Genomic DNA, 25,656 nt, shown 5'->3' with positions numbered 1-25,656 from the left:
ATACATGATGAAGAAAGTTTGGTCTAATTTACATCCTGTTCACCAAAAACATTACATTTATGTCATTTAAGGTGTTAAATGCATTGTTATCTAATTTATGAAAAATGATAGAATATATAATATAATTAAATTATAATTAAAATATAACTAAAATGTATAATTAAACTATAATTAAAATATGTGCTTGGAAATCTGAGCAAGCAAAACTTAAGTGATAATAATTAATTTGTTGGATTCATTGTTTCAGATGTCCAATAAAAGTAAATTAAAACCAAATAAACAAAAAAACAACCAAACAGAAACATTAGCAGAGGGTCACACGGCCTGCGCGTAGCCTCCAGAGAACAGGTGGGGGCGGTCAGGATGTTGCCATGGTGATGTGTGTCATTTTTGTGTGGTGAGCTGGATGTGATGACATGCTTAGGTTGCCATGACAACGGGGACAGACGCCATGACTTGGGGATGGATGTATGGATCTACTGTGAGTCATTGAGTTATTGAGACGATCCTCAGGATGCGTTAATAAATGTCAGCCGAATTTTGTTTAGAGTTAGTGTTCTTTTAGCATTTAAAATCTAGAAGCTTCCAAAAAAGAAACTGCTTCTTTGTAGGGACAAATGAATTAAATGAACGTAATTGTTTGAAAATGTTCATTCAAAGTTATCAGACATATCATCAGTATAAATAATATCTGGAGCCTCAACTTCGTCCACAGCAAAGTGAAATCAGCCTGTTGGTATAATGACTCTGACCATTTATACATATAATTAAACACAACATTGGTCCGGTTGTGCTCTAGTAGAATTCACAAGAAATGATTACACTAGCTGAGAGGTGGAACTGTTGTGTAGCTAAATGACAAAGCTTAAATTAGTGTAACGTTAGCATGCTAACATTAGTGTAACGTTAGCATGCTAACAGGGTCAATTCATCAGAACATCTGACCTGAATATAAACATATGATCTGATATTTTAAACGCATCTGAAACACCCAGTAAAGGTATAATTAAGCGTTTAACTCCTTTAACTATAAGTTGTGTTAAAGTTATGTTAAAGCTCCTGATGCTGCACTGACTCTGTTCACATGGAGGATGCTTTTGATTGGACGGGCTACAGGTGTTTCCTAGCAACAATTCACACACTTACTAAAATCTCTATTGGGGACAGACATTCCTGGTTTGTGTGTTAGTACCACAAACTAAAATGAAGAGGTGACGACGTGTGTGGATAATGTTGGGAGTTTGGATCTATTAATAGCAGCACTTTAGTCTCTGATGGTGACTAACATGTTCTTTCTCGGTTTTACTTTCTGGTTATACTTCGGCGTTCTGCTGGTGATGTGCCGTGACTCCACTGTTGCTATAGAAACAACTCACATCCCAGGGTAACCATGGAGATGATGGAGAAACGGGAGGCATGCACGTCAAAATCATAAGTCCAAAGGAACTGTAAGAAAAACAAAAACAACACTGAAACGTAATAAAATGGAAATAAAACACAGGACATAAATCATTGATAACAGAAGTGATGATTGGTGATCAATACAGACTGAACATCGCACAAAGTAAAAGCTTTTCATAAAATCACACGATGCAGTCATAACATTCTGAAACGGTGTTGTTAGAGTTTAATCTCTACTAATTAAAGGATATAAAATTACATCAATAACAGAGAGATCCATGAAAAAGAGGCAGAGGATTGTATGAACAAAAGCATGTAGAGAAAACTCTGTGTCTCTGTATCCAAAACTTAATCTGGAGAAGACCAAAACAAACAAAAAGGAAACATGGTAAGTGATGGAGATCAACAAGCTGAAATCCTTACTACGGTCATGTGACGTCAGCGAGAGAGAGAGAGAGAGAGTGAGAGAGAGAGAGAGAGAGAGAGAGGGGGAGAGAGAGAGGGGGAGAGAGAGGTGGTACTGCCAAAACATGAAGGAGGAAGGGAGGGATGAAGTAGATGGAGAGGAAGCAGGATGAAGAGTGGGGGAGGAGAAGAACGATAGAAAGAGAGAGGGGGGGGGGCCCTCAGATCAGTGGACAGAAGCTGACTCAGCTGTAGAGAGACGGGGAGGGGAGGGGGTGAGGGAGAGAGAGAGAGAGAGACGGAGGTCACTCGCCCACTGACGCACGCAGGAGCATCAAATATTCATCTCACTGCTGCAACACAACACCGCAGCAAGAGGAGGAGGAAGAGGAAGGAAGAGGAGGAGGAAGAGGAGGAGCACAGGAGGGAGAAAGAAAACGAGGAGGAGCAAAGTAACAAGAGGAAGAAACGAGAGAGGGGTGATGAAGACGAGGAGGAGGAGAAGAGAGGAAATAGTTAAGATGGACACAAAAGAGGAGAGAAGGACACAGGAAAAGAAGTGAGGAGGAGGAGGAGGAATAATTAAGAGGAAGAAGCTCACAGATGTTGTTCTAAGAATATCTCAGACAGAGGTCTGACAGACAGACGTCATAAAGAGAAGAAGAAGAATATAAATATACTTAACAGCAACAGTGAAACTACAAAAAACAGCAGACCTTCGACTGACCGGCAACCAATCAAAACGTTGAATTGCATTTTAGAGTTTTCACAATAAGAGCCTTTTCCGTTCAAGCCCTCAATCGCATCAGACAACGGCTGTCCTTATACATCATCTTGATCAATCACATCCAATAAATAACAGATAATCTGCTGTGTGCTGCAATGCAGCAACGACACGCTGCTGCTTTTCATGAATCTGTTGATTTTATACAGCAGCTCCGGGGAAAGTGAACCATAAAACACGCCTCCTGCGACACGAGGAGGAAGAAGCCGGGAACCGACCCGACGCCCTCCTTTGAGGTTTCTTACCGGTCGGACCTCTCCGGTGGTGTTGGTGTACTGACGGGCCAGACCGAAGTCCAGCATGTAGCACTTCCTGTAGGTGGAGGGAAGCCGGCCCATCGCGAAGTTCGACTGCAGGAACGGAAACAAGAGCAGAACCATTTTTATGTTTTTCAGGGGCCCCACGCGGTGTGTGTTTGTGTGTGTGTGTGTGTGTGTGTGTCTGTTCCGCTGCAGCGAACTGGGATGATTTTCTTTGGGAGCCCGTTTACGGCTCCGCAGCCCGAGGACCTCTTTTGGCTTGGGTTGACTCACAGCTTCTCTCGGCGCTTCTGAAGGCCTGTTTCATCCTGCTTCACTCGCGCCCCCCCCCCCCCCCCCCCCCCTCACACAGCACAGTGCCAGCAGTGTGTGGGAGGACTCGCACAGAGTCCCGACAGTTTGTTCAGACGCTCAGCGAGGTGAGAGAAGCGTTGAGTGACCCCGAGTCTTTGAGCCGTTAGTGGATGGAGACAGGAAGCCAGATGTTGTGGAGAATTGTTTGGTTTGGGTTCAGTGTGCTCTGCTTTCTCCTTTAATCTCCATTCTCAACCATTTTCAATATTCCGTTCAGGTTCAAAAATACACTATGCATACACTTAAATTGCAGAATTAAATAAAATAAGCGTGTCCCTATTGAAGCTTCTATCCACTTTCACTGTGATAAACAATCAGACACTGAGAGGAAAAATATTGTGAGGAAGTGAAATTATTCTACGGGTGTAAGAGGTCAAACGGTGTAGAACTGAATGGGACCAGAACCAGAGACCTGGAGAACATTAATATGCAATAATAAGCATTAATAAGCATTACTAAGCGGATATATATACGGTGTGCAGGCTCTTCTTCCTCACTGTGACCTTCCTCATCCACCTCTCCATCACTGTTGGTCCTCCAGCTTTTGTTCCAGCTCTGCTTATTAATATCTGAATCTACTGGACCTTTTTCTCGTTCACGACCGAGCGTCGAAACTTTGAGCCTTCACATCAAATCAGATGACGACACGCCGACAGACAGACGTATAGAAATTGTACTTTAAGAGAATACTGAAATTAGTGAGAACACAAAGTTGGATTGTTAACATTTTGCCATTATTTGGACAAAAATGTGTTTTTTTTTTAATGTTGTTTGATTAATTTAATGAAGCATTCATCTAAATAAATGGTTGAAGAGGCTAAAGCATCCATCTGAATACAAAAAACTGAGTTTTCAGATCGTCACTCCAACGATGTAACAACTCGGCCTCTTACATTGAAATCCCTTCACCTTTATTCGTCTCCCTCCAGTTGAATAGGGTCACATACTTAAGACGTGTCGACCGCGAGCTTGGAACCAACGACGGAACAAAAGAGAAGCGGGAGGAGAGGGTTTTTTTCCGTCGTACCGGTTTGATGTCGCGATGCAGGAAGCCCACCGAGTGGATGGCTTCGATGGACTCCAGGATCTGCTTCCCGAGGCGCAGGGTGGTGCTCATGGTGAAGGTCCCTCTGGGCTGACTCCTCCTCAGGTCGGCCAGGTTGCGCCCCTGCAACGACATGGACACGGTCGCTTAGCAACGGCGCCAAAGGAAACCACGGCGGAAGTAAACAACATTTCATCGTTTGTTGCAAAAGAATTAAAAAATTTTTTTAAAACCTCTTCAGAACTGAAGTCAGTATTTATGTCCTTCACAATAAAAGCCTCAAAGGCCCCCCTTTCGTTGTGCAGTTTGACTCACCTGAAGCTGCATGACTACGTAGTTGAATTTGTCGTTTCTTCCGCAGCCAATAAACTTACAGACGTGGTTTTTACCTGCAGGGGAAAAAACGGAAAGTAAATAACAAAACTGATATACTGTCAAATTGGTAGTTTCAGTATATTTTGAAGGACCTAAATGCAACAACTCCGGTATCATAACTTTTGCTGAAGTGAAAGATCTTCCTGCACCAGATGTCAAAGTAAAACTCACCATCTGCCCTCTGATCTAACTCTTAACCCGGGTTTAAATGCGCGCTGAAGGCGTCTCACCCTGCAGTTTCTTCAGCACCGCCACCTCCATCTTCAGCACCTGTTTGGGCTGCTGGGCCGACTCCACCTTCAGCGCCACGTTTTCCCGCGTCAGCAGGTCCAAGGCCTCGTAGATCTCCCCGAACCCGCCTCCCCCGATCTTCTTCAGCTGCAACGGACCAAAGGAGGCAGGACAGACTCTGGGTCAGTTTGGGTCTGATGAGCTCAGCGTGACAGGATCCAAACTGTTTCATCCCATTGTCGCTTCATTCCTTCTTCAATATCTCTTTATTTTCCTCACTTTTCCTAATGGTTTTCCATTTTTGTTCGCCTCTTGATTACTGTTTCGCCGCTTTTTACTTCTACGCTGCTTTCACTTTCTCAGCATGGATTCCACAAAGTGACCACAAACAAAAGCATCAATTGCTAAAATAAATTAATAAATCAGACCATTTAAAAAAACAAAAACCATCAAAGGATTAGAATCAACCCAGAATACAACAGGAAGCATCTCTTCTCTCCTTTAATCCTTCTATCTTCCCTCATTTCTTTCCTTTTGCTCTTTTTTCTCCTTTCTTATTCCTTGTTCTTATAATTCACCTCTTTCTTTCCTTCCCTTCTTCTGCACATGTTTCCTCTCTCCTCTGTCCTCTGTCCCCCCCCTCTTCCTCCTTGACTTTATGTGTCTATGTGTATATGTATATCTTTATATATATGTGGGTTTTGAACATTGTCGGTTCAGTGGCTCCGCTGTAAATGGATCGTTGAAGTGCACATTCCCTGCAGGCTCCACGCTGCGATCTGATTGGCCGAGACAGGAGCTGCATTATATAACTTCATGTTTCAGAAAAGGATCACGCCGGTGTCTTTTAATGTGAATCCCATGCATGTATGTGCATGAGCTCCACTGCTAAAGCTGGCGTGTATTGGGGGGGGACTCACCACTTTCCATCGGTCTTTGACCATGCAGTTTGGCGGCAGGATGTCGGCCTGCTCGGACGTCCCGTTCATGTTGGCGTTGTCCTGGAGGCCGGGGACTAGGCACTGCATCTGCCAGCCAGACAGAACACGAGCAGCTCCCAGCTTAAAAGAGCCATTTATCTGTGAGGGGGAGGAAGGGGGAGAGGGGGGTGGGGGGGGAAAGGCCCAACAGTCAGTGAATTAAACACATCATCCTGGTACTGGGAGGCTCCCAGTGTGACCACAGGCGCCCTGAGCTGGAACAGCCACAGCAGTCCAGTATCAACAACAAGCATTAGAGATGGCTGGCCGCCATTAGAAGCCATTCTTCAGCTGGATCAGGCTACAGGCCGGTGAGGGGAAGAGGGGGTCGAGGGGGGGGGGGGGGGGGGTGTCAGGGGTGTGATGGTATTTGCAGAGTCTGGAGCAAATATCATGAGTGCAGAGGAAGCAGCCGGACACTCTTTGTCCCGTCCCAAATCCTCTGAGATCCCCACGGGGGCCGCTACGTGACGGAAACAATCAGAATGGCACCGGAAACCGGCCCCAACATGGCCGCGCCCCCCCAACCCCAACCCACCAGAACCCACAAGCCACCACTACTGTTGTTGAATACTTGCCGTTTTCCATTGAAGGGACTGTCGAGTCCGTCCACTAAACATGGCGGACGGTTAGCCTGGCTTGGCATAAAGACTGGACGGTTAGCCTAGCTTAGCATAAAGACTGGACAGTTAGCCTAGTTTACCATAAAGACTGGACGGTTAGCCTAGTTTACCATAAAGACTGGACGGTTAGCCTAGCTTACCATAAAGACCCGACAGTTAACCTAGCTTACCATAAAGACTGGATGGTTAGCCTAGTTTACCATAAAAACTGGACGGTTCGTCTAGTTTACCATAAAGACTGGACGGTTAGCCTAGCTTACCATAAAGACTGGACGGTTAGCCTAGCTTACCATAAAGACTGGATGGTTAGCCTAGTTTACCAGTAGCCAGCCAACGAGAACAAAATCCTCCAGCCCGATAGGTGCTCATTTTACCGGGTTTCACAGGGTTGGGCCGGACTCTTTCTTTCGTTACCGCCCAACTGTCGAGAAATGTTTTTAAAAAAAACAGTAACACCACAACATGTTGTTTTCACACCGAAGAAAGACTAGACTAAGCTAGACTAAGCTTTAAAGCGTGTAGGTGGAACCAGGCTAACTGTTTCCAGTCTTTATGCTAAGCTAAGTGAAACAAGAAGACTTCACTAGATGTAGAATTATTCCTAATGGTAGCCCAAAGTGTTAGCACTGTTAGCTAATGCGTCGTCTTCATATCGAAATGTTATTCAGGTGTGAGTGTTTAATGGTGGGGTAAAACCTGCCAGGCTCCTCAGTCGCGTAAAGCTCCAGACAGCCGCCGTAAATTAAAAACGGCTTGACTGGGAGTGAGTTTGGGTCGAAGCGTGGAGCGTGTTGGAGATTAAACGGCCGGGAAACGAGCCCTGCCCGAAAAGACGACTACATGGATAAACCGAACAGCCTTTGCATGTTTGGGTTATGGCTCGGATGCTGCAGAACGGTTAACGGCCTGCAGCATCGTACCCAGTTCAGATGTTAAAATATCTTCTGCTTCTGTCCGGGTTCGTCCACAAGCGACAAAGAGCTTGATTAAAACTCAGCTGATTACTGCACGACCGGAGCTGATGAGTTGGAAGCAGACTCCCCCCCCTCCCTGATGGCGGGTCAGCAGCCGAGGATGCGGGGGCCCCGTCTCACCGAGCGTCCCTTCCGCAGTCCGCCTTCACCTGGGAACCGCCCGTCTGTCCCTCCAGTGCTCTGCAGCTCGCTGCCGCTCTGACGCAACGTCTCAGCCACGGATGATGGTCGTTCCCCCCCCCCCCCCCCCCCCCTCGGTGAGTCCGTGGGGGTAGAGATAAGGGGGGGGGGGGATTTGAAGTTCTAAATGATGCATGTCAGTCCCCCATACCATGCTGTTCTTGCATGCATATGCCACGGGCCGTCGTCAGTGCATGCACAGCTCAGGCGGACTGCAGATACGATGGAGGGTGTCCGCTGTGTTTCCAGTCGGACCAGCTCTGACCGGCGGACTGGACGGACTGGGAAGGAGGCTCCTCTGCACCAGCAGTGATACAGCTGTGTTGCACAGCAGCAGCAGCAGCGGCGGCGGCAGCAGCAGCAGCACCATCATCATCACCATCAGCAGCAGCTGACCAGCGACCCGCAGCTGGGAGTCACTGTAACACTGGAGATGTAGTGAAACCCGCTGCAGGCCTCAACACACTGCTGAGCCGCCAATCACAGCAGAGGGCGGGACCACAGAGATTCACTGCAACCGGCCAATCAGAACTGAGATAATAGTGATTTAGGAGTATAATGTACTGTTGTATGATGCAGCGTATCATATTGTACGACAAATGTATAATATGGTGTTTCGACACTACCCTATTAGTAAAGCATTATAAGGTTAGTATGTAACAAATATATTTGTATGTTACTTTATGCTTTATGTATGTAAGTTTAATATTGTGATATTGTATCACATTTTTGTGTATTGCAAACTCTTACTGTTTTGTATCATCCCTGTTTATGTGATATTGTATATTGGAGTATGGTGTATACATATATTGTATTATGGACTATTGATAATAGACACTGGTGTGAAATTAGTCGGCACGGAGAGAAACTCTGAGGTCCGGCAGCGTCTCAGCAGCTGATCAGAGTGACACATCCTGACAGACACATGTCCACCTTCAAACCTCAGTTTGCTCGTCTTCTTCGCCATTATCATTTCTTCTTCACTTGCAAACCTACTAGTCTGTTACCGGCCATGGGGGAGGGGGGGGAGGGAGGGGGGAGAGAGGAGGGGAGGGGGTGCTGTGCCAGAAGCCGGGTTTGCATCATTCCAGTTTTGATCTGATGGAGTCAGCCAAAGCTCACCATAGTTCTGAGCTCCCGGAAAACCTGACGGCTTACAACAAATCCTGAGCGGGACAAAACCCTTCCTGTTCCTGTGTTAGCCTACAAGCCAAAACAGAGGGCACAGTTAACCAGGAGGAAGAGGAGGAGGAGGAGGAGGACGGCTGACCGCTGCAGCCGTCCGACCTGCACACACAGGCCCAAACACTGACATCACAGTGGGGGGGGGCATAAGGGGACAGGCCGTCAGGTTACAGCAGCTTTGTACCCGCGGACACAAAATATCATCGAACCTCAAACGGTTTTCATCGACCTTTAACCACATGAGGCCACATTCACCAAAACACCGTTAGTTCATAAGCAGCTCGAAGGCCTGGTGACCTTTGACCCCTTCCTCTAGCCCGAGCACCAACGTCATTATAGGATGGAAAAACATATATATATATATGTGTGTGTATTTAACAACAAATGGCGTTTCCTTGCCTTGGGCGGGGCTCTATAGCTGTCACTCTTCTGCCGTCTGTATTGGTTCACTTCTATATCACCGGTTGCAAAGAAAACAAAATGGCGACAGCCAAAAAGCTAATCTCGAGGCTTTAAAACCATCGTCCCAACCAACAGGTAACGCCCTGATGACTGAGTTTCATACGGACAGCCTGTGGCGGGAGGGGGTGGGGGGGGGTGGGTGACGGGTCAAGCTTGATTCAACCAGGTACACCTCAGAGTCCGCTCTATGGCCGACGCACAGAGTGACTACACCTCGGGAGGGTTTAATGGCGAAAACTACAGCTGGACAGATAACAGCCGCCACACGAACATGTCTCTGAGCTCTCGGCTTACTGCCAGAAACGGGCTGTTTACGTCATCTCATGCCGCGGAGAGAAGAAAGTCCTCCATCTTGTTAGCTCGGATGCTAACAGGTTGAGCTATACATGAGTACGCTAGTTGGTGCTGTCAGCGTTTTGGTGAATCTGACATCAGATGGAATAAAAGAGGGAATAATGAAGACAGTTGTACTTTCATTGTTGCTCCGAAAAACACTTCTGAACAATTTTAAAGAAACTCTAAAAGATACACCAAGTCACACATTGGAATACAAAATATAAAAAAGTAAATATTCTAATTTGACTGCTTTTCTTTAAATACTTTGATGTAAATGGTGTGAATTAAATGTAATCATGGGTTTTATGCAAATCAAGCTTCAAATTTAAAGAATTAAAAAATAAATGTGATTTCATCTAAATATGAGACTGTCATATGCAATCAAATGTAAAAATGTATTGAAAAAACATTAAAACATTAACATGTTATTTCTGCTCTGCTCTCGCTACAATATATGAACTCCCTTTAATTATCTAAAAATAACTATAACTATAATAAATGTATCTAAATTGATTAAAATAAATAAAAAATGTATTTACTTATGTAATAATAAAAATAATGTACCAGAGTCAAACTTCGGCTCTGGTCCGGGTCTACTTGACTCCCCCCTCCCCACCCTTTCTCCCTCTGCATCACCCATATTGAATCCCTCCTTTCTGCAGTGCACAGTCATGGGTGCGCTGTGCGCATGCGCAGCATCACATCCTGCTGATCAATAAATCTGGCCCAGACTAACCCCGAGTTATGAATTAGAGATCAGCACATAGACACAACTCCGCATCAGAGTCCAAAATAAAACACACCAGCAGGCCACGTTTCTAAGAGACGTTTCTGATACTTATCAGTAGATTCTCCTCCGTCAACGCACCGCCGCGGGACGGACACACACACACACGCACACACACTGATCTCTGTGGTCCGGGCTAGACCTAAGCCGGATCAGGCCTACCTGGCGCACCGTCCGCTCCTTTTCCGCCTTTTGGGAATCTTCATTTGGGATTTTATTTCGGCACAAAACGTCCTGGTCCAGAAAACCCACCGTTCCTCTAAGGGGGGGCGGGGTTTGGGCCTCAGTCTCCCGCAGGACTAAACCACCATTTATTTCTCCTCTGACGGTCCCCGGTATCAAACCGGACCGGATGCGTCCCCGGACCGGCCGCGCGATGCAGAGCAGACCCGCTGCAGGACCGGGACGCACCGGGTCCACCGGGACCAGAGACCTGCTTCTATTTCCCCGGGAGCGCTCATTAAAAACCTGCTCGTCCGGGTCCGGGTCCTCCTCCGGTACTCCGCTGCTGCAGATGAGAAGGAGGAGGAGGAGCAGGAGGAGGAGCAGGAGGAGGAAGATGGGGGTGATGCGGACTGGATCCTCCCTTCTGCAGGACCAGATCCGGGAGAAAACCAGACCCAGAACCCGGAGTGGTGGTGACCCGGCCCGGCTGTGTGTGTGTGTGTGTCTCTCTGTGTCAGGTTCTCCGTCTCCAGCCTGTTTGTCCGCACTGCAGCTCCGCATCCAGCAGCACCAAACCCGCGTCACCGCACACCAGCACCACATCCGGTCGATGCTTTCACAATAAAGCGCGCTGTGATCCATTCACCTCAAAATCCAAAGCCCAAGATTTGTTCCTTTTACTTTGTCTATTGGATTACACAGTGTTGTTAAACATTAGTCCATGTTCTCAACGTTTTTACTATTTGTTACATATTTCGGTTTAATATTTTATCAACATGTAGTGTCGTTTAAAGGCATATATTTATAAAGAGATTTATCAATATTAAACAATTTGGAATGAAAATATTTGTATGTTTTTCTGTTTGGGTGATACATTGAAATGGTGTTTTTCTTAATACAGGACCAGCATATAGTTTCAGTTAATATGCCAAAAGTTTCAATGAGTAAATTGTATTTATAAAATTGTATTGTCATAAAATTGAAATTTGACATCTTCAAACGTCTTCAACGATTGGTCCAGGACCGAAGTTATTCAGATACCGATTAATCCTCTGATATTTGATTAATCGTTCGGCCCTCACGTCCTATAATTTAGATTTAGAATAATTTTTGCAACTTTTTTCTCCACAAAAGCGTTTCATGAGATTTTTAAATGAGGTAACCTCTCATGAGATTCTTCTCTTTTACTGCTTTTAATAACTTATTTTTTGACTACTTGCCTCCACTATTTCTACTTTGGAGACATTCTAGTTGTTTTTTCAGGATTCTGATATAAAATTTGCAATAACCGAATAAAATGTGATGCATCTCGAAAGTCTGCAGCTGATTTAATATTTATTGATCCACCTCGTCCGGGCGGCGACATCCCGTCCTGTTTCAGAGCAGAATTTAGATTTGTAATTACATTAAGTACTTTACTGAAGTAGTATTTTGAAGTACTTGTACTTTACAGAATCAGTAGATTAGAATAGTCTATTTTTTTTACTAAATCTCAGATGAAAATATTGTACTTTTTACTGTGCACTTATTTCACAGCATAATTTGCCATTCAGCAAAATGGCGTTGGCTTTGCATTGATATCAACTTGTGAATATCAGGTATCTTCTTGCATTATTAAACAAAGATACGATTAATAACTAGAGACAAAGGTTTAGAGAGAGATGCATATCTAAAGCAGACCATTGCAGATAGATTCTGGCGTTCTTCTAAACCCCGTTTTGAATTTTAATCACATTCGAAATACTGCCCAAGTGACACCTCCCCCAAGGAAGACACTAAGAGACTAATGTATGCTTTTGTCTCTCAGCTTGGAAAACATATCTCCTAAAAACCACTCATCTTAAGACCGATTTACAGTCGGTTCTATGTTATATTGCATAGCAGCATTCTACTACTATCGGTCTTTACGTCACCATTTTTTTGCATCGATCCCCCTGAGAGAGACAGGGGGCGCTGTTCAGTCCCACCCTCTAACCAGGCCCCTGAACGCCTCACCGTCACCGCCCCCCCCCCCCCCCCCTCCGTTTAACCGTTGGGCCCTTTTTCTATCATGTTGTTGTCGCGCGACCATCCGCTCCTGTTCTCAGCAGACACCGATGGATGCGATCGACTGTTCTCCCTGGGGATTCTTTTTGATCCGATGTGAGAGCCTGTGGCCTCGAACACACCGACACACACACACACACACAGACACACCGACACACACACACACACACGCGCCAACTCCTCCTCGCGTCGGCTCCAATATTCGCTTCGATCGATCGATCGATTAGGTCGCTTTCTGCCGTTTGCTCGTCGTCTTCCTACCTGAATGTGGTTTTCTGTCCGGAGCCGAGCAGGTTCCTCCTCCTCCGCTCCCTCTGCTCCATCTCTACAGCATCAGCACCACTCTGGCACGCACGCACGCACTCACGCACGCACTTCCTCCGTGTCTCCATGGTGACGATGCAGCGTCACAGCGCCCCCTGCTGGCAGGGAGTCCCCATCAATAGAATTCATGTGCCTGGAGTAAAAAAAAAAACATTTATTGCCCACTTTATGTAGTTAAAATATTAGTAAAAGTACACACGTGTTATGAGATTCCCATCGCTAAAGAATTAGCACCACAATAGTAATACTAGCAGCTAAAGCATCAATAGCAGAAGGACACCACGATGTGCCACGTTAATGCAGTTAAAAGTATCTGCAGAATAAGTGCACATGTACTTTCTGCATCAAGCAAATATCCGTAGTGAAATATACAAGTATTATAAATGTAATGCAGTAGAATTATTGTAAATGTACACAAGTATTACCAACTTAATGCAGTTAAAGTATCAGTATGGAAAGAAGACTACGGTCAGCTTCTTCAATGCTAAATAGCAGCAACAGATCTTTAGATTTAAAGGTTTAAAGTAAGAAACCCAGCTAATCTTACTCACTTGTTCTGGAGCTTTTGACCACATCAGTCTTCACCGGCTGACTGACTTTGCTGCTTTTGTAGGTTTATTTTAGATCTTTACACTTCAAATGGATTTTTACAGAATCCCGTTATGAAAATAAAATCTCGTGATTCCCAAAGTGCTCAAAACAATGAATGGAAGCAAAAGTAAAGACAATTCAAACATGAATTATTTGCAGATATTGTTCTCGTCTTTTTATTAATAAAATATGACATTATTTCAAATTTACACATTCACATTTTGCCTTTAGTCCCTTTCACTATAAACAGAGTACAACGTGCAGCTGGACTAACTAAAGTATCAAAGCCTCAATTTAAACATTCAAAATTTTCTTTCTTACAACAGTTTATTCCTTTAATTTCAAAATGCATTTATATTTCTCCTGATATTTAGCTTACTGCTGAATCTGTGAACCTTGTTCTATAAAAAAAACCTACTGGTTTAGTCATTTTTTGTGTTTCTGCCACAATGAGGTCAGAAATAAATAAAACTTGAACGGCGTAAGCTACAGGAAACATAAACATAACACTGGATGAACATGAGATTTAATATATGGGTATAAAAAATGTATAGTTTATAGAATCTGGTTCCCTTCATACATGTATATGAATGTATATGAATGTACATTCACGTCTACGCGGGGCTGAACGCCGGGTTTGCAAAGTTGCCGTCGTCGTTCTCTGCGAAGTCTTGGGGGTCGAGGTCGGCCTCGAACATCCGCTGCAGCAGAGCGTCCACGGTCCGATATCCTGACGGGAAGCGATCACATCATCAATACCAGCCGATCAATAAGAGAGCAGAGCACTCAACTCGAGTTTTGTGTTAAACTAAACCAAACCGCAAAAAATGTGAAAATATGCTTTTTTCCTGTTGTAATATTCTATTCTTTATGGTTTTATATCATGTTTGTGTCACCTGCAGGTGAAAATACATCATTAATTCATTAAAACTGGACAAACCGAAAACTAAAAGTTTTTTACTTGCTCTCCTGGTTTGGGCCTCGCCACGTTCTTTGATCTACAGATACCAAAATCCGCCCTTTCAAAATAAAAGCATCCATTCGCTATGGCTCTCCTCCTGTCCTCAATATCCTTATGTCTTTTCTCCCCTCGCACTCCACTCATGCTGCCTGCGGGTCCGACTGCTTCTTACTTTTTGAGGCGATTTTGAACTTCAGGGCGGATTTGTTGTTTGCCGATTGGCCGGGTCCCTGCTCGTTGTCGGCGGTTTCCATGGCGTTCACCAAGTTATCCTCCAACTTCTCCCTGGAGCACAAAACAACACAGATGGATGAGCTGAAAAACATATTTCCCCATAACAAAACTTTTGGGGTTCGAGCACTGCGCTGGTGCTGAGGCGACGCGGTTGCCGTGGTGACGTACTGCGCCACAGCCAGCTCCAGCTCCTCAATCTTCCTCTCCAGAGACGTCTGCAGGTCGCTCTTATCCACCGAGTACTCCACGAAGAACGCCTCCAGGACGAACGCCACGAAGATACTGAAAAATAGGAAAACCCCGACAAATTAAATTTCCCCAATTTGCAAGTATCGAATCCACGCCGAATCATCCGCTAGCAGCCGCCACGCCCCTCCTCCTCCTCCTCCTCCTCAGGCTTACTTGATGATGACAATGACGACCATGATGTGGAAGAGGATGAAGAAGAGCCTGGCCGACGCGTGGGTGACGGCGGCGAAGCCGCTGCTGAGCAGTGGAGTCCCGTTAAGGTTCAACATTAGAAACAATCTAAAGAAACATCTTAATGATTTACTACACGTCATTGGACAATTTTACTACATTTATTTGGCGACTGAGGTTACAGAGCAGATTCAAAGAAAAACAATCAATAAATCTAATAAAAACCACAAATGAATAAAAAACAGCTGCAACTGATGGAAGGATATCGTGCCACTGGTTGACCACGGTCAGCTCCAACAGCAGGATGTAGGACGACACCACGTTGTTGAAGTTGTTCTTGCAGTAGTTTAGTTGCGCGAACTCCGTTCCTTTCAGCAGCTCGTTCCCGCAGTACGCCTTCGCCGGGTCGCTGGAGTTCGCCTCGTAGAACTTCACCTTCCCCTTGAACAGCTCCATCCCCACCATGGCAAAGATGTAGTACACCACCTGAGGAGGAGGAGGAGGAGGAGGAGCCTTAATGTCTGTCCACTACTTGGCCGTTGCTGCGTAGTCGTTCCCCTCGGGATGAACTGTGTGACACTCGACTGACGATTGGGTTGCTAGCATGCTAGCACGCTAAACCCGCCGAACTAAATACTTTCCCAGCAGCCTCGGCTGTGCTGATAATAGACTGTTAGCATCTTAGCAGGCGATACCAAGCTGCTTAATACATCAGCGCTCGGTAAACATGGGACGACTTTTACAGACTTTTTGGGGAAACTAAAAACACTTTTCAGGCACCCGACAAAAAAAATTGCGATTATCCAATCCATTATCGTAACTTGCTATCGGCGACTTACGATAATCAGCTGTCCGAACGTGAGGATGGCCGGTCCGATCCGGATCAGGGTGTTGATGATTGCGCGGAACCTAATAGGGGAAGTAGCTCAGATGAGAGACCGAAACACCCCCCCCCCCCCCCCCCCCCCAAAAAAAAACAACAACCACCCTTTGAATGGGAGCGCGGTTGCAGACCTTTGGATGCTGTCCAACACGCGGATCAGCCTGAGGACCCGCAGGATGAAGACGATGTCCAGGATCTGTCGGCTGGTGTAGTTTCCCGCTGCAACGGATTTTAAACCGAGGTGAGAATCATGTTGCACCAAACTTTAAAAAGGTTTAAAATGTTTGAAGCTTCATTTCAAAAGATCTCTTCAAACGTCAGCTCAGTTTTTTGTTCTGAACGCTGATTCAACTCATATTTAATTCTGTTGGACTAAAAACCTAATAATTATTCATTATTCCTCTTGAGGAACTTTACTGCTAAAAGAAGCAAGAAGTACACTAAACTTACAGGACATCAGGGCGGAGTTGACGATGGTGGCGATGAGAGCGGAGATGACGATGATGGTGTCGAACCTGAAAACACAAACCGGACATCAGGAGAAAAGAAACATGTTGAGCATGAAGAACTTTTCTTGGTGACGAAGCTCAAAGCATAACCGGCGTTGTCTGCAAGTGAAGCAGATGGGTCGTTGTGGGCCCCCGCCTGTGGTCACATGACGTCGCTGGACGCCGACGACACGTTTAACCACATTTCATGGATGCATTACTGCGACTAAACACTAGAGCGCCATCGCACAACATGACCAGCTCCTTTATGACCGTCTGAGGGTCTGACCTCCGGTTCTTGTTCTACATCCATGAAACCTGCGAAAAACGCATCCGACCGAAGTCCCTGCAGCCTCTTGGGAAAAAAAAAAAAAAATCTACTTCCACGGCGGCGTAGCGGGCGCTTCAGATGGCGAAGAGATCGCTTTACTGGGTACACCTGCACAGTTTAATAAGACGCAAAGCTCATCGTGTTCACTTTGTGTTGACTGTGACGTCACAGCGGAGGGGTTTTGAATGTGTCCCGTTTACGTCGGTTCCACATTTTCAATATTCCAAATGGTTGATTAAATATATATTTATATAAAAGACACACTCACACACTCCTTGTACTTTGTAAAGCCGACGGATGTGTTGCATTAAATTGTTCAGGAGTACCCAATAAAAAAGGCCACCGTCTCTGGAAAAAAAAGCCTGAGAGAAAAAAAAAAAAAAACTAAAAAAAGGTGCGAATGAGGAAACAAAAGTGTTTTTCTTTTTGATCGCACTTTTGCTTTCTCACTATAGTGTGACAGGTTTTTCCCCAGTAATTCACTCACAGCTCTTAAAGAGTTCTTGTTTTCAGGCCCTAAAAAAAACAAAAACCGCAGCACAAAAAAAGTGGTTCGACTCCACAACAGCACAAATAAAACGCACTCAGGTTGAAGCCTGAAGCCGTCGCGCCGGCCCAAGCGCTCGCAGGCGGGCGGCTGGAGAAGCAGCAGACGCGTGCATCGCGTGTCACATACCTGGCACTTATAATCTGGGACGAGGAATAGCTGCGTGAAATGGACACAGCTCATTGATTTTAGATTTAGAAAAGGTTTTGTCATTTTGAGTTCAATCAGCAAGTGTTTCCGTCACATTAGCGGGACGTTCTGAAAAAAAGACTTTTTTTGAGTTTCAAACTCAAAATACATCTGAAATATAAAAATAAAATATTGTTATTTTGTTCAGAATCCATACACATTTTCTTTAACTTGGGCAAAAACAACGTGAATAATGACCTCATTATCAGCCATGTATAATAATAATAATAATACATACAACACACTAGTACTACTTAACTTAATCAGTTAAGTAGTAAGAAAATGAATTTAAGTTCTTTGTTACTGTCAGAATCTGGGGGACGGTGTTTGGGCTCATTCCATCCTTTCTAAACACTCTTCAGGTGTCTGAAGAGAAGCATCTTCTCACTGGCCAATCAGACCTCTTTGCGTCATCCCACTGGAGTCCTTGGTTAAATCCCCCCCAAAAAAACCGCTCCAGATTCTAGGTTGGAGACTGGCGTCGTTCCCTCACCAGTTCCAGAAGTTGTGCCTGGAGAAGAAGGACCTGGGCTCGAACACGTAGAGCTTCAGCAGGATCTCCAGCAGGTAGAGGGTCAGGAAAGCCCACTCCGAGTTGGCGATCAGCGGATTCTCCTCGTCCAGACCGATGAACACGGCGTTCACCAGGATGATCACGTCGTAGGCGATCACGAAGGCCCTGAAAGTGTGCAGACGCAATGAAGTGACCGAGCGTCTGAAGAACCCGGACGGACACGCGGTGGTGGAGGAGAAGGTCTCACCGGTGCTGAACGAGGCGGCAGACGAGGCGGCTGGGGGCCGACCGGTAGAAGGCGGGGCAGGCGCTCTCCAGCGGGTGCGGTCTCGACTTGAGCGTGATCACCTCGATGTTCAGCAGGTCGGCCAGCTGGACGAACGCCAGCTTACCTGTCAATCAATTTTCAGGTCAATGCTTGGGGTGGAGAGGAAACCGTGATCCGGATCGACCTGAGGTTTCGTGGTGCGTTCAGGGACTCCTTAAAGTGTAAAGCCTGTAAAGACGTCAGCGGGGCCGGAAAAAAAAACCCACGGTTTGTTTAGCAGTTAAAAAAAGAATAAAAAAAAGAATTTTCCATTCACAGTCCATATCCTCATAGCACATAGAACACGGTAGTTAAATAAATCTAAGCAAGCGTTTATGCCGGGACCACAGCATGTCACGGATCGATCAAAGGTCGGCTCTAATGGGTTAATTGAGGGTGAAATTAAACTCCCTGTTGGTCTGACCTGACCTCTGACCCCAGCCAGCTAAGTGGCCATCCATGAAATGGTATTCTTAGCTCATTTTAGGAGCTGCAGAACACGTTAACTTGTACAATGTGCATCATTAATAAAAGGCGTTTTAGTCTGTTGTATTGGGTTGGATTGTCATCAATGTAGGAAGTTACTAAGCATTTTCCGACCATCATCATGGGAAGTGGATGAATTCATGAAATAAATAGATGAGTTTACACGCTTAAACGTTGATGTTAATCGTGTGGTTCGAGAATGTGGAACAAACAGCATTATTGTCCACCTGGCGTCGTGTGATATCGGATCAGTTCTCAGAATAGAGGTTTAAGCTTGATGATGAAGCAGAGTTAGACTTCCTCCGTGCGGCGTGCGAGTGCGCCGACGGTGACTCTGCAGAAAGCGGAGCGCGCGGGGTGTTGGGGGGGGGGGGGGGGGGGGGAAACCTCTGGCTCCTAAACGTGAAGCAGAAGTGCGTTGAACTTGCACAACTCACAACTCTACACTGACCAGCAGGGGGCGACACCTCCAGATGCAAAATTAAGTCCATTTGAATAGAAGTGATATATTTCCTTAGTAAACACTAACAGGGTTGTGTAGCCTTTTTATATCCACCGTATATATATGCAATCAGCATCTGTATATAGTGTGTGTGTGTGTGTGTGTCCCACCAATGCAGCCCTGGTTGTTGTCGTCGGCGACGCTCCACAGCAGCTCCCTGTGCGCGTTGCTGATGCCGGGCTGAACCAGCTTGACGACCTGGTTCCAGTTGGCCTGGCTCACCACCGGCTCCCCGCCCTCCGCCCGCGCCTCCTGCAGCACGGCAAACGCGCGCGCCATCTTGTGCCGCTTGGTCCTCACCAGCTGCCGCACCTCCTCCTGGCGGGCGGCGCGAGAGGAGCGGCCGTTAATCCAGCACATGGAGTCAACGTCGCTGAACCCCGAACGCCCCTTAATACGATTGTGTTTATGTCGTTTTAATGAAGGCCAAAGGACGAGGACCCAGATGTTTTCCCTGATCCAGCTGTTGGAGTGGAGATCTCTTTAATCGATACCCGTCGTGCGTCACGAGGAGGAGCGTCGTACCTTCAGGTATTTCTTGTAGTTGTTGTAGACGACGGCCAAGAAGACGGACATGAAGATGTACGTGTTGATGAGGATGTACAGGATGAAGAAGATGGCGAAGACGAAGCTGTTGTTGTACGCCGGCATCCTGCCGACGAGAAGCAAGAAAGACGAAAACATGCAGATATAATATTTCTCTAAATGTTATTTATATTTATTTAAAAAGGGATGAAACAACCGGTCGTTTGAGTAGAGGAGGTCAGAGGTCATCAGCGAGGAAATGTGACCTCAGACCAGGGGAAGAAGTCTTACATGATGTCGGGGCTGTTGGCCGTGGTGACGAGGACGTACAGGTCGAAGACGATCTGCAGGTAGTTGGTGAAGTACGGAGCCCCATCGATGGTCTTCAGACCTCTACACACAAAGTTCAGTCTTCTTCATGTAGTGATTCCACCTTTTTGTCCCACTAAACTTGGACTCTGAAGCGAATCGGATTTAAAAAAACGAGCGGAAAACAGCGAGAGGTCGCCTCACCGTTTGCTGAGCAGTTTGAGCGCCATGAGGGAGAAGATCAGCAGGCTGAACATGAAGAGCAGGAAGACGTAGAAGATCTGAGGCAGAGCGTTCCGGATGCTTCTGAACGCTCTGCGGAGCTGAACACAAACAAGGGGAGTTGGTGAGGAAGGAAGGACACACACACGCACGCACACACACACACACACACACACACACACACACACACACAAACACACTCGACTAATTAACAGTGCGTTCCGGCGCCTCAGGCAAACATAAGTTTAAACAGCAGTTCAAACGAGCACATCAGCGAATTAAAGCTTCTGCTCACGTGACCTATGATGAGAGCGAGAGGCCAACTGGGGTCGGGGGCAAGTTAATCCAATGCAAGTTGACAAAAGGGGGGGGGGGGGGGGCGGCGAGGCGGCTCACCTGCCGTCCCTCCGTGACGTTGACCAGGAGCAGCGGCCGCAGGACTCTGGACCAGCGGACGGCGCGGCAGCCGGTGGCCTCCAGCGCGCCGTAGATGATCATGTCCACCAGCGTGAGCTGGTGAAACAAAGAGTTTACACAAAATCGTGGATAGTTTTTGGCACGTTGCAGTTTTTTTCGATTGTGTTTAAAGTAAACTACACAAATACAAATCTTGATTTAAAAGTGACTCGTATTTCGAGGTTGTGTGAATCAGTCCAACGGATTTTTCACTTTTATTTGCTGCGTCGGCAGCCGGAAGTCAAACATGAGAATTTTTTTTTTTTTTTTAAAGGACACATCCTACTCTCGGCCTCCCGTTGACTCCCAGCATCACCACAGCCACCAGTGGACCATAATGCCACAAAAAGAAAGACATGTGAAAGACAGAGCAGTTGTTCACAGACTACAGACGTTACGACACCACATTAAGTTGGTGAAGATTTGCCCCCTCGGTCACCAGGAAGCCGCTTTGCTTTAAAAAAAAAAAAAAAAGATGCTGACGGGGCAACATCTCCGGCTGTTTCACAACAACAGACAAAGTCTTCTCAGCACATTCTGATTCTGCAGGAACTCGCCAACCGTCCCCAGGACGGGACACTTCAGCGATTCCCTTCAGTTACATTTCATTATGCTACATGTCAGCTGGTCTCATGACGCCTACTTTAAGTTGATCTGGGTTGGATTTCGGTACTGGTTGTCCTGGTTTTGGTTGTTCTGGTTTTAATTGTTCTTAAATGTGTTGCTCTGTGGGTAAACTGTTTTGTTTCCTCTTCTTCCTTCTTATTGTTGTATTTTTTTTGCAGTACAACATCCAATAAACACATCAGATTTACGCAGCTTGGTTGTCCCTCCCGTCAGTCCGCGTCGATAAGCCCCGCCTACCACAAGTATGACGATGATGCAGATGTTTTTGGGATCTTTCCAGAACTTGTCTCGAGGAATCACTTTGGCGTAGTGGGTGAGTCGGAGGGCGAAGACCAGCAGACAGAGCAGCTCCACCAGCATGGTGCACTGAAAGAAAGAGCAGCACGCTGCCGTTACGGCGCCCGATGTGGTCAAATGTTACAGGCTGGACCGCGCAACACGTTTAAAATGGGCTCCCAGATGACTTTCAAATTAAAATGATCCTTGAAAAGGACTCAGTGGAAGTGTAAATCCATTCATTTTTTGGTTTTTAATTGAGTAAATTCGAGTAAAGGACGACACGCAGAGCTTCTTCTATCTGCAGGAAGTGGAAGTATGAAAACAGAACGGCGTTTATGTGTCAGCGGGCGGCGGCCATCTTACCACCACTGGCAGAAGGAAGAAAGCCGGCTCCTCGAAGATGGCCAGACACAGATTCACCACGATAAAGAAGAGGAGGAGCACCTTAGGGATCCAGTGATTGTAGCGCAGATAAAGCCTGGACACACACACACACACACACACACACACACACACACACACCCACACACACACACACACACACACACACACACGCACGCACGCACGCAGTTGAGTTTTCATGACTTATGGGGACATTACATTGACTTGCATCCATTTTCTTTAGACTTGACCCAAAAACTGATCATAACCACTGCAATCAAAACCTTGATCTAACAAAACTCAAGGTCTTTAACATAAACTATAATGATTTACGTTTTAGGGAACGTCCCCATTTTGGTCCCTACATAAGAGCGGGTCCCCACAACGTGAGTGCGCGATGGGATGCATGTCCCCACAAGGTGGCCTCTAACTGACAGCATGTGCAGAACTCGTCTATGAAACCACACGAGCAAAAACACAGTCAACAACACTGTTAAAGGAACTTGCTGTTACGGTTCTTTAGTTCATTAGTGGCTCTCAGCACCAAACCCATCGGTTCCTCCTGGAGATGTAAAACTTTGAAACACACACACACACACGGTTTTATTTTTCACTGTTGTTTCTGATAAAACAAACAAAAGGATACGTTAGTGGTAATATTAAAGCGTAATAAAACATGTTACTCAGTGACAAAGTAAGGTTCACTGATGTGTTTTTAATAGTTTAGAGGCAGAGCTTTTATGGCAGAGGAATAAGAGGTACGACCACTGCTGAAAAATAAAAGATTACCCCCCAGACGTGTGCTTAATAGAAAACCAAAAATGAGGGGATCAGAGTGTAGCATCAGCGGTTCTGAGATATTGTGTGGTGATGGAGGGAGTTCTGACCTCACAGCCTGAGGCGACGTGTCAAAGTAGATGTTCCTGTTGTACTGAGCATCCGACACATAGATGGAGGCCAGCGCAAAATCCTGAGTGACAAACACAAACTTATCAAAAATATGTGTATATATATATTTAAAAAAAATACAATTCAAACGTGTATCACTTCAACAAACACACTTTCACGAGGGAGGTTAAATGGTTTAAACTATTAGTTGACAAACAGAAAATAAAATGGCAAACATTTGGCAAAAATTCCAATAACAAAAAAAATCAGCTAAATCAATTTTATACCCCAGTGAAAATAAAAATGCTTTTGCAAGGAGTTTCAGATTTGACTTTAGGTATTCGAATACAAGTACTGATCATTTAATTATATCATTATTTCTTTATTCAATCACAAGTAAGGGACGCTGGAAGCTTCTCGGAAGTGTCTTCGACTCTTTATGGTGCAAAAGGGACGAAAGTCCACGAGTTTACTGCGGTCATGTGAAATGAACATTGGTGTTCCTCAGGAGTGGAGTTCGTGCAGAAGCATCAGCTGTGAGCGCGCTCTCCGGCTCTCACCTCTTTGCTTTTTGCAGCATTTCCTCCGTTCGGGATTCCAGTTCCTGCGGACCCATCAGGAATGTCCTCCTTCTTGTCTGGCTCGGACATCGCGGCCAAACCTCCGTCACGACTCGTTCTCCCCACCTTCCCCACCTCCAAAGGGAACCGAAAAAACTTTTCTTAAAGTTATCCCAACGCGTCAGTTCGTGTCTCTGCTGGAACAAATAGTGCCAACTCCCCCCCCCCCTTCTTGGCTTGAGATGTAAACGTCACCAAACGTCACCGCGGAGGGCCCGTCTGCGAGGACATCACATGTCTTCCTCCCCCCAGGAGCTCTAACGGGGCAGTGGGACTTCCACCTGGTCTCTGTCTGACTGGACTGACCCGAGCCGCCGATGGGTCCGTTCTAATAAACCCCAGGACGCGTGCTGCCTTTAGGGGCAGGAGGAAATATTACAAGGTGCAATTGCAGGGTAGCAGGTTTGTGTCAAAATAAACTCGGTGATGTGAATCATGTTCTGATTCCTGAAGAGGTCATTCGTTTTATTTTATTTTAACCGGTGAGTGAAAACGTTTTTTTTAATTTGGTATTTAATAACTGTTCAAAACGCAAACTGGCAGTTGATTAAAATACGAACTGACAACACAAGCGAGAAAGTAATTTACATTCAGGCGACCATTTGTTTATTGTTTTTTTTATTTCAAATCGCAGTTTGACTGAGTGAAGCTGGTTTGTTAGAATGAGTGTGATCCCTTGTTTTCCGACTCTAGCTGGGAACCATGAAGGCAGCAGAAGGCGTCATGTGACTCACAGCAGCAGGATAACGGAAACGGAGGAAGAGAGACGTTTAAAAACCAAAAACACTCAGTGGAAGAACAAAAGAAAGGCGACAAACGTGTTTACGTTCGCATGCAGGAGAAATGTGAAAATAAATATCTACCTTAAAACAGTTTGTAGGCTCTCACCGTGATGTCACACAGCAGCGAAACGGTGACGTCACCAGGGGGCGGCCACGCCTTCGGGTGTCTTTAGGTTAAAAAAACTAAAAGTCATCGAACTATTTCTGTTAAACAAAACTTTAATTTCTCTAACGGATGATTTAATTTTCAGGTACATTCATTCTCCAAATGTATTCATAAAACTCAACATGTTTAGAACTCGACAGAAAGTATGTTTCTTAACATAAAACGTAAATCACAAAATTGAATTATTGTTTCTATTCGTTCTTGTGATTCGATTTCCGGGTTCAATTCTTACATTGTTAAAATATTTTCTTATTATTGCATTAATCATAATTGCAAAAGAAAAGATTGACCACGCTTATCGCATAAATCATTCACCTCACAATTTTGAAAGAGCTAAAACTGTAAATATGTTTCTTTTAGTCATTTTTAATAGATACAAACACTGTGTATGATAAAAAGCTTAAAGAGCCTACTCTTGTACCTTGAATAAATGTGAAAAGTGTATTATTTTGGTATTCGTGTGGATCTACTGCCTCCTGCTGTCCACTCTGAAGTCTGACACTCTGAGATGAAACATCTAAACCACTGGAGAGCAGCTTTTCCAGCAAAATATTATTATTATTATTAGAGTGAAAAGTATCGGAAGGCTCTAATGCAGCAAAATATTGCTTTTCTCTAATCCACTTAAAGGGCCAGTGTGTAGATCTCAGGGGAATCCACTGGAAATGGAATTAAAATATTCAGAACTTATTTTCAACCAGTTGTATAATCGGCCGAATGCTTAAGTTTACGTTTGATCTGATTGCTTCTTTTTTTTATTAGAATGAGCCCTTATTGTCTCCATAAGGAGAGCGTTCGTTTTCATCCTTCTACAATATGCCAGCTCACCGCTAGAGGTCACCAAATCCACATTAAGTAATTTAAGCAATTCTGAAATAACATCATTAAGAAACAGAGACTTTCTCCGTCTCTTCCTCTGCTTTGGGACGACAGACCAGATGGCCACGAAGATTACAAAAACCTTAGAAACAGGAATATACTGTATACATCATGCTTAACCTAAGTGGATCATGAATGATCGGGTAGGGGAT

General features: G+C 45.4%; 2 protein-coding genes across 5 annotated transcripts in view; both read right to left on the bottom strand.

The window, feature by feature from the left end:
* ttbk1a (tau tubulin kinase 1a) overlaps positions 1 to 12,972 on the bottom strand; it is a 28,618-nt gene extending 15,646 nt beyond the window's left edge. For 2 of the 4 annotated variants that reach the window (XR_009956909.1, XM_062564448.1), the window contains exons 1-6: positions 10,545 to 11,811; positions 5,776 to 5,934; positions 4,855 to 5,002; positions 4,565 to 4,638; positions 4,232 to 4,372; positions 2,836 to 2,940 (exon numbers count right to left, since the gene is read on the bottom strand). Coding sequence is in view for 3 of the 4 variants with exons in the window: in XM_062564448.1 (XP_062420432.1) it covers positions 2,836 to 2,940; positions 4,232 to 4,372; positions 4,565 to 4,638; positions 4,855 to 5,002; positions 5,776 to 5,934; positions 10,545 to 11,189 (1,272 nt within the window). In the remaining variant the exon portion in view is untranslated. Of the gene's footprint in view, positions 1 to 2,835; positions 2,941 to 4,231; positions 4,373 to 4,564; positions 4,639 to 4,854; positions 5,003 to 5,775; positions 5,935 to 10,544; positions 11,813 to 12,854 lie in introns of those variants that run through there. The other 2 variants (XM_062564450.1, XM_062564449.1) reach the window with 2 other exon arrangements.
* Positions 12,973 to 13,657: 685 nt separating this feature from the next.
* Positions 13,658 to 23,829, bottom strand: tpcn3 (two pore segment channel 3). The gene is made up of 19 exons (XM_037471928.2): positions 23,618 to 23,829; positions 23,057 to 23,139; positions 22,152 to 22,266; positions 21,747 to 21,875; positions 20,823 to 20,939; positions 20,409 to 20,527; positions 20,187 to 20,288; positions 19,896 to 20,022; positions 19,481 to 19,688; positions 18,323 to 18,467; positions 18,055 to 18,240; positions 16,457 to 16,521; positions 16,138 to 16,225; positions 15,963 to 16,032; positions 15,390 to 15,609; positions 15,106 to 15,196; positions 14,872 to 14,985; positions 14,642 to 14,754; positions 13,658 to 14,238 (listed from the first exon to the last, which is right to left on the bottom strand). Exons 1-19 carry the CDS (start codon positions 23,705 to 23,707, stop codon positions 14,123 to 14,125), a joined length of 2,298 nt encoding a protein of 765 aa, XP_037327825.2. The 5' UTR covers positions 23,708 to 23,829; the 3' UTR covers positions 13,658 to 14,122.
* Positions 23,830 to 25,656: the final 1,827 nt, after the last annotated feature.

Source organism: Pungitius pungitius, chromosome 9 (genome assembly GCF_949316345.1).
Source record: "Pungitius pungitius chromosome 9, fPunPun2.1, whole genome shotgun sequence".
Classification (NCBI taxonomy): domain Eukaryota; kingdom Metazoa; phylum Chordata; class Actinopteri; order Perciformes; family Gasterosteidae; genus Pungitius; species Pungitius pungitius.
This window is presented reverse-complemented; position numbering and strand designations above follow the sequence as displayed.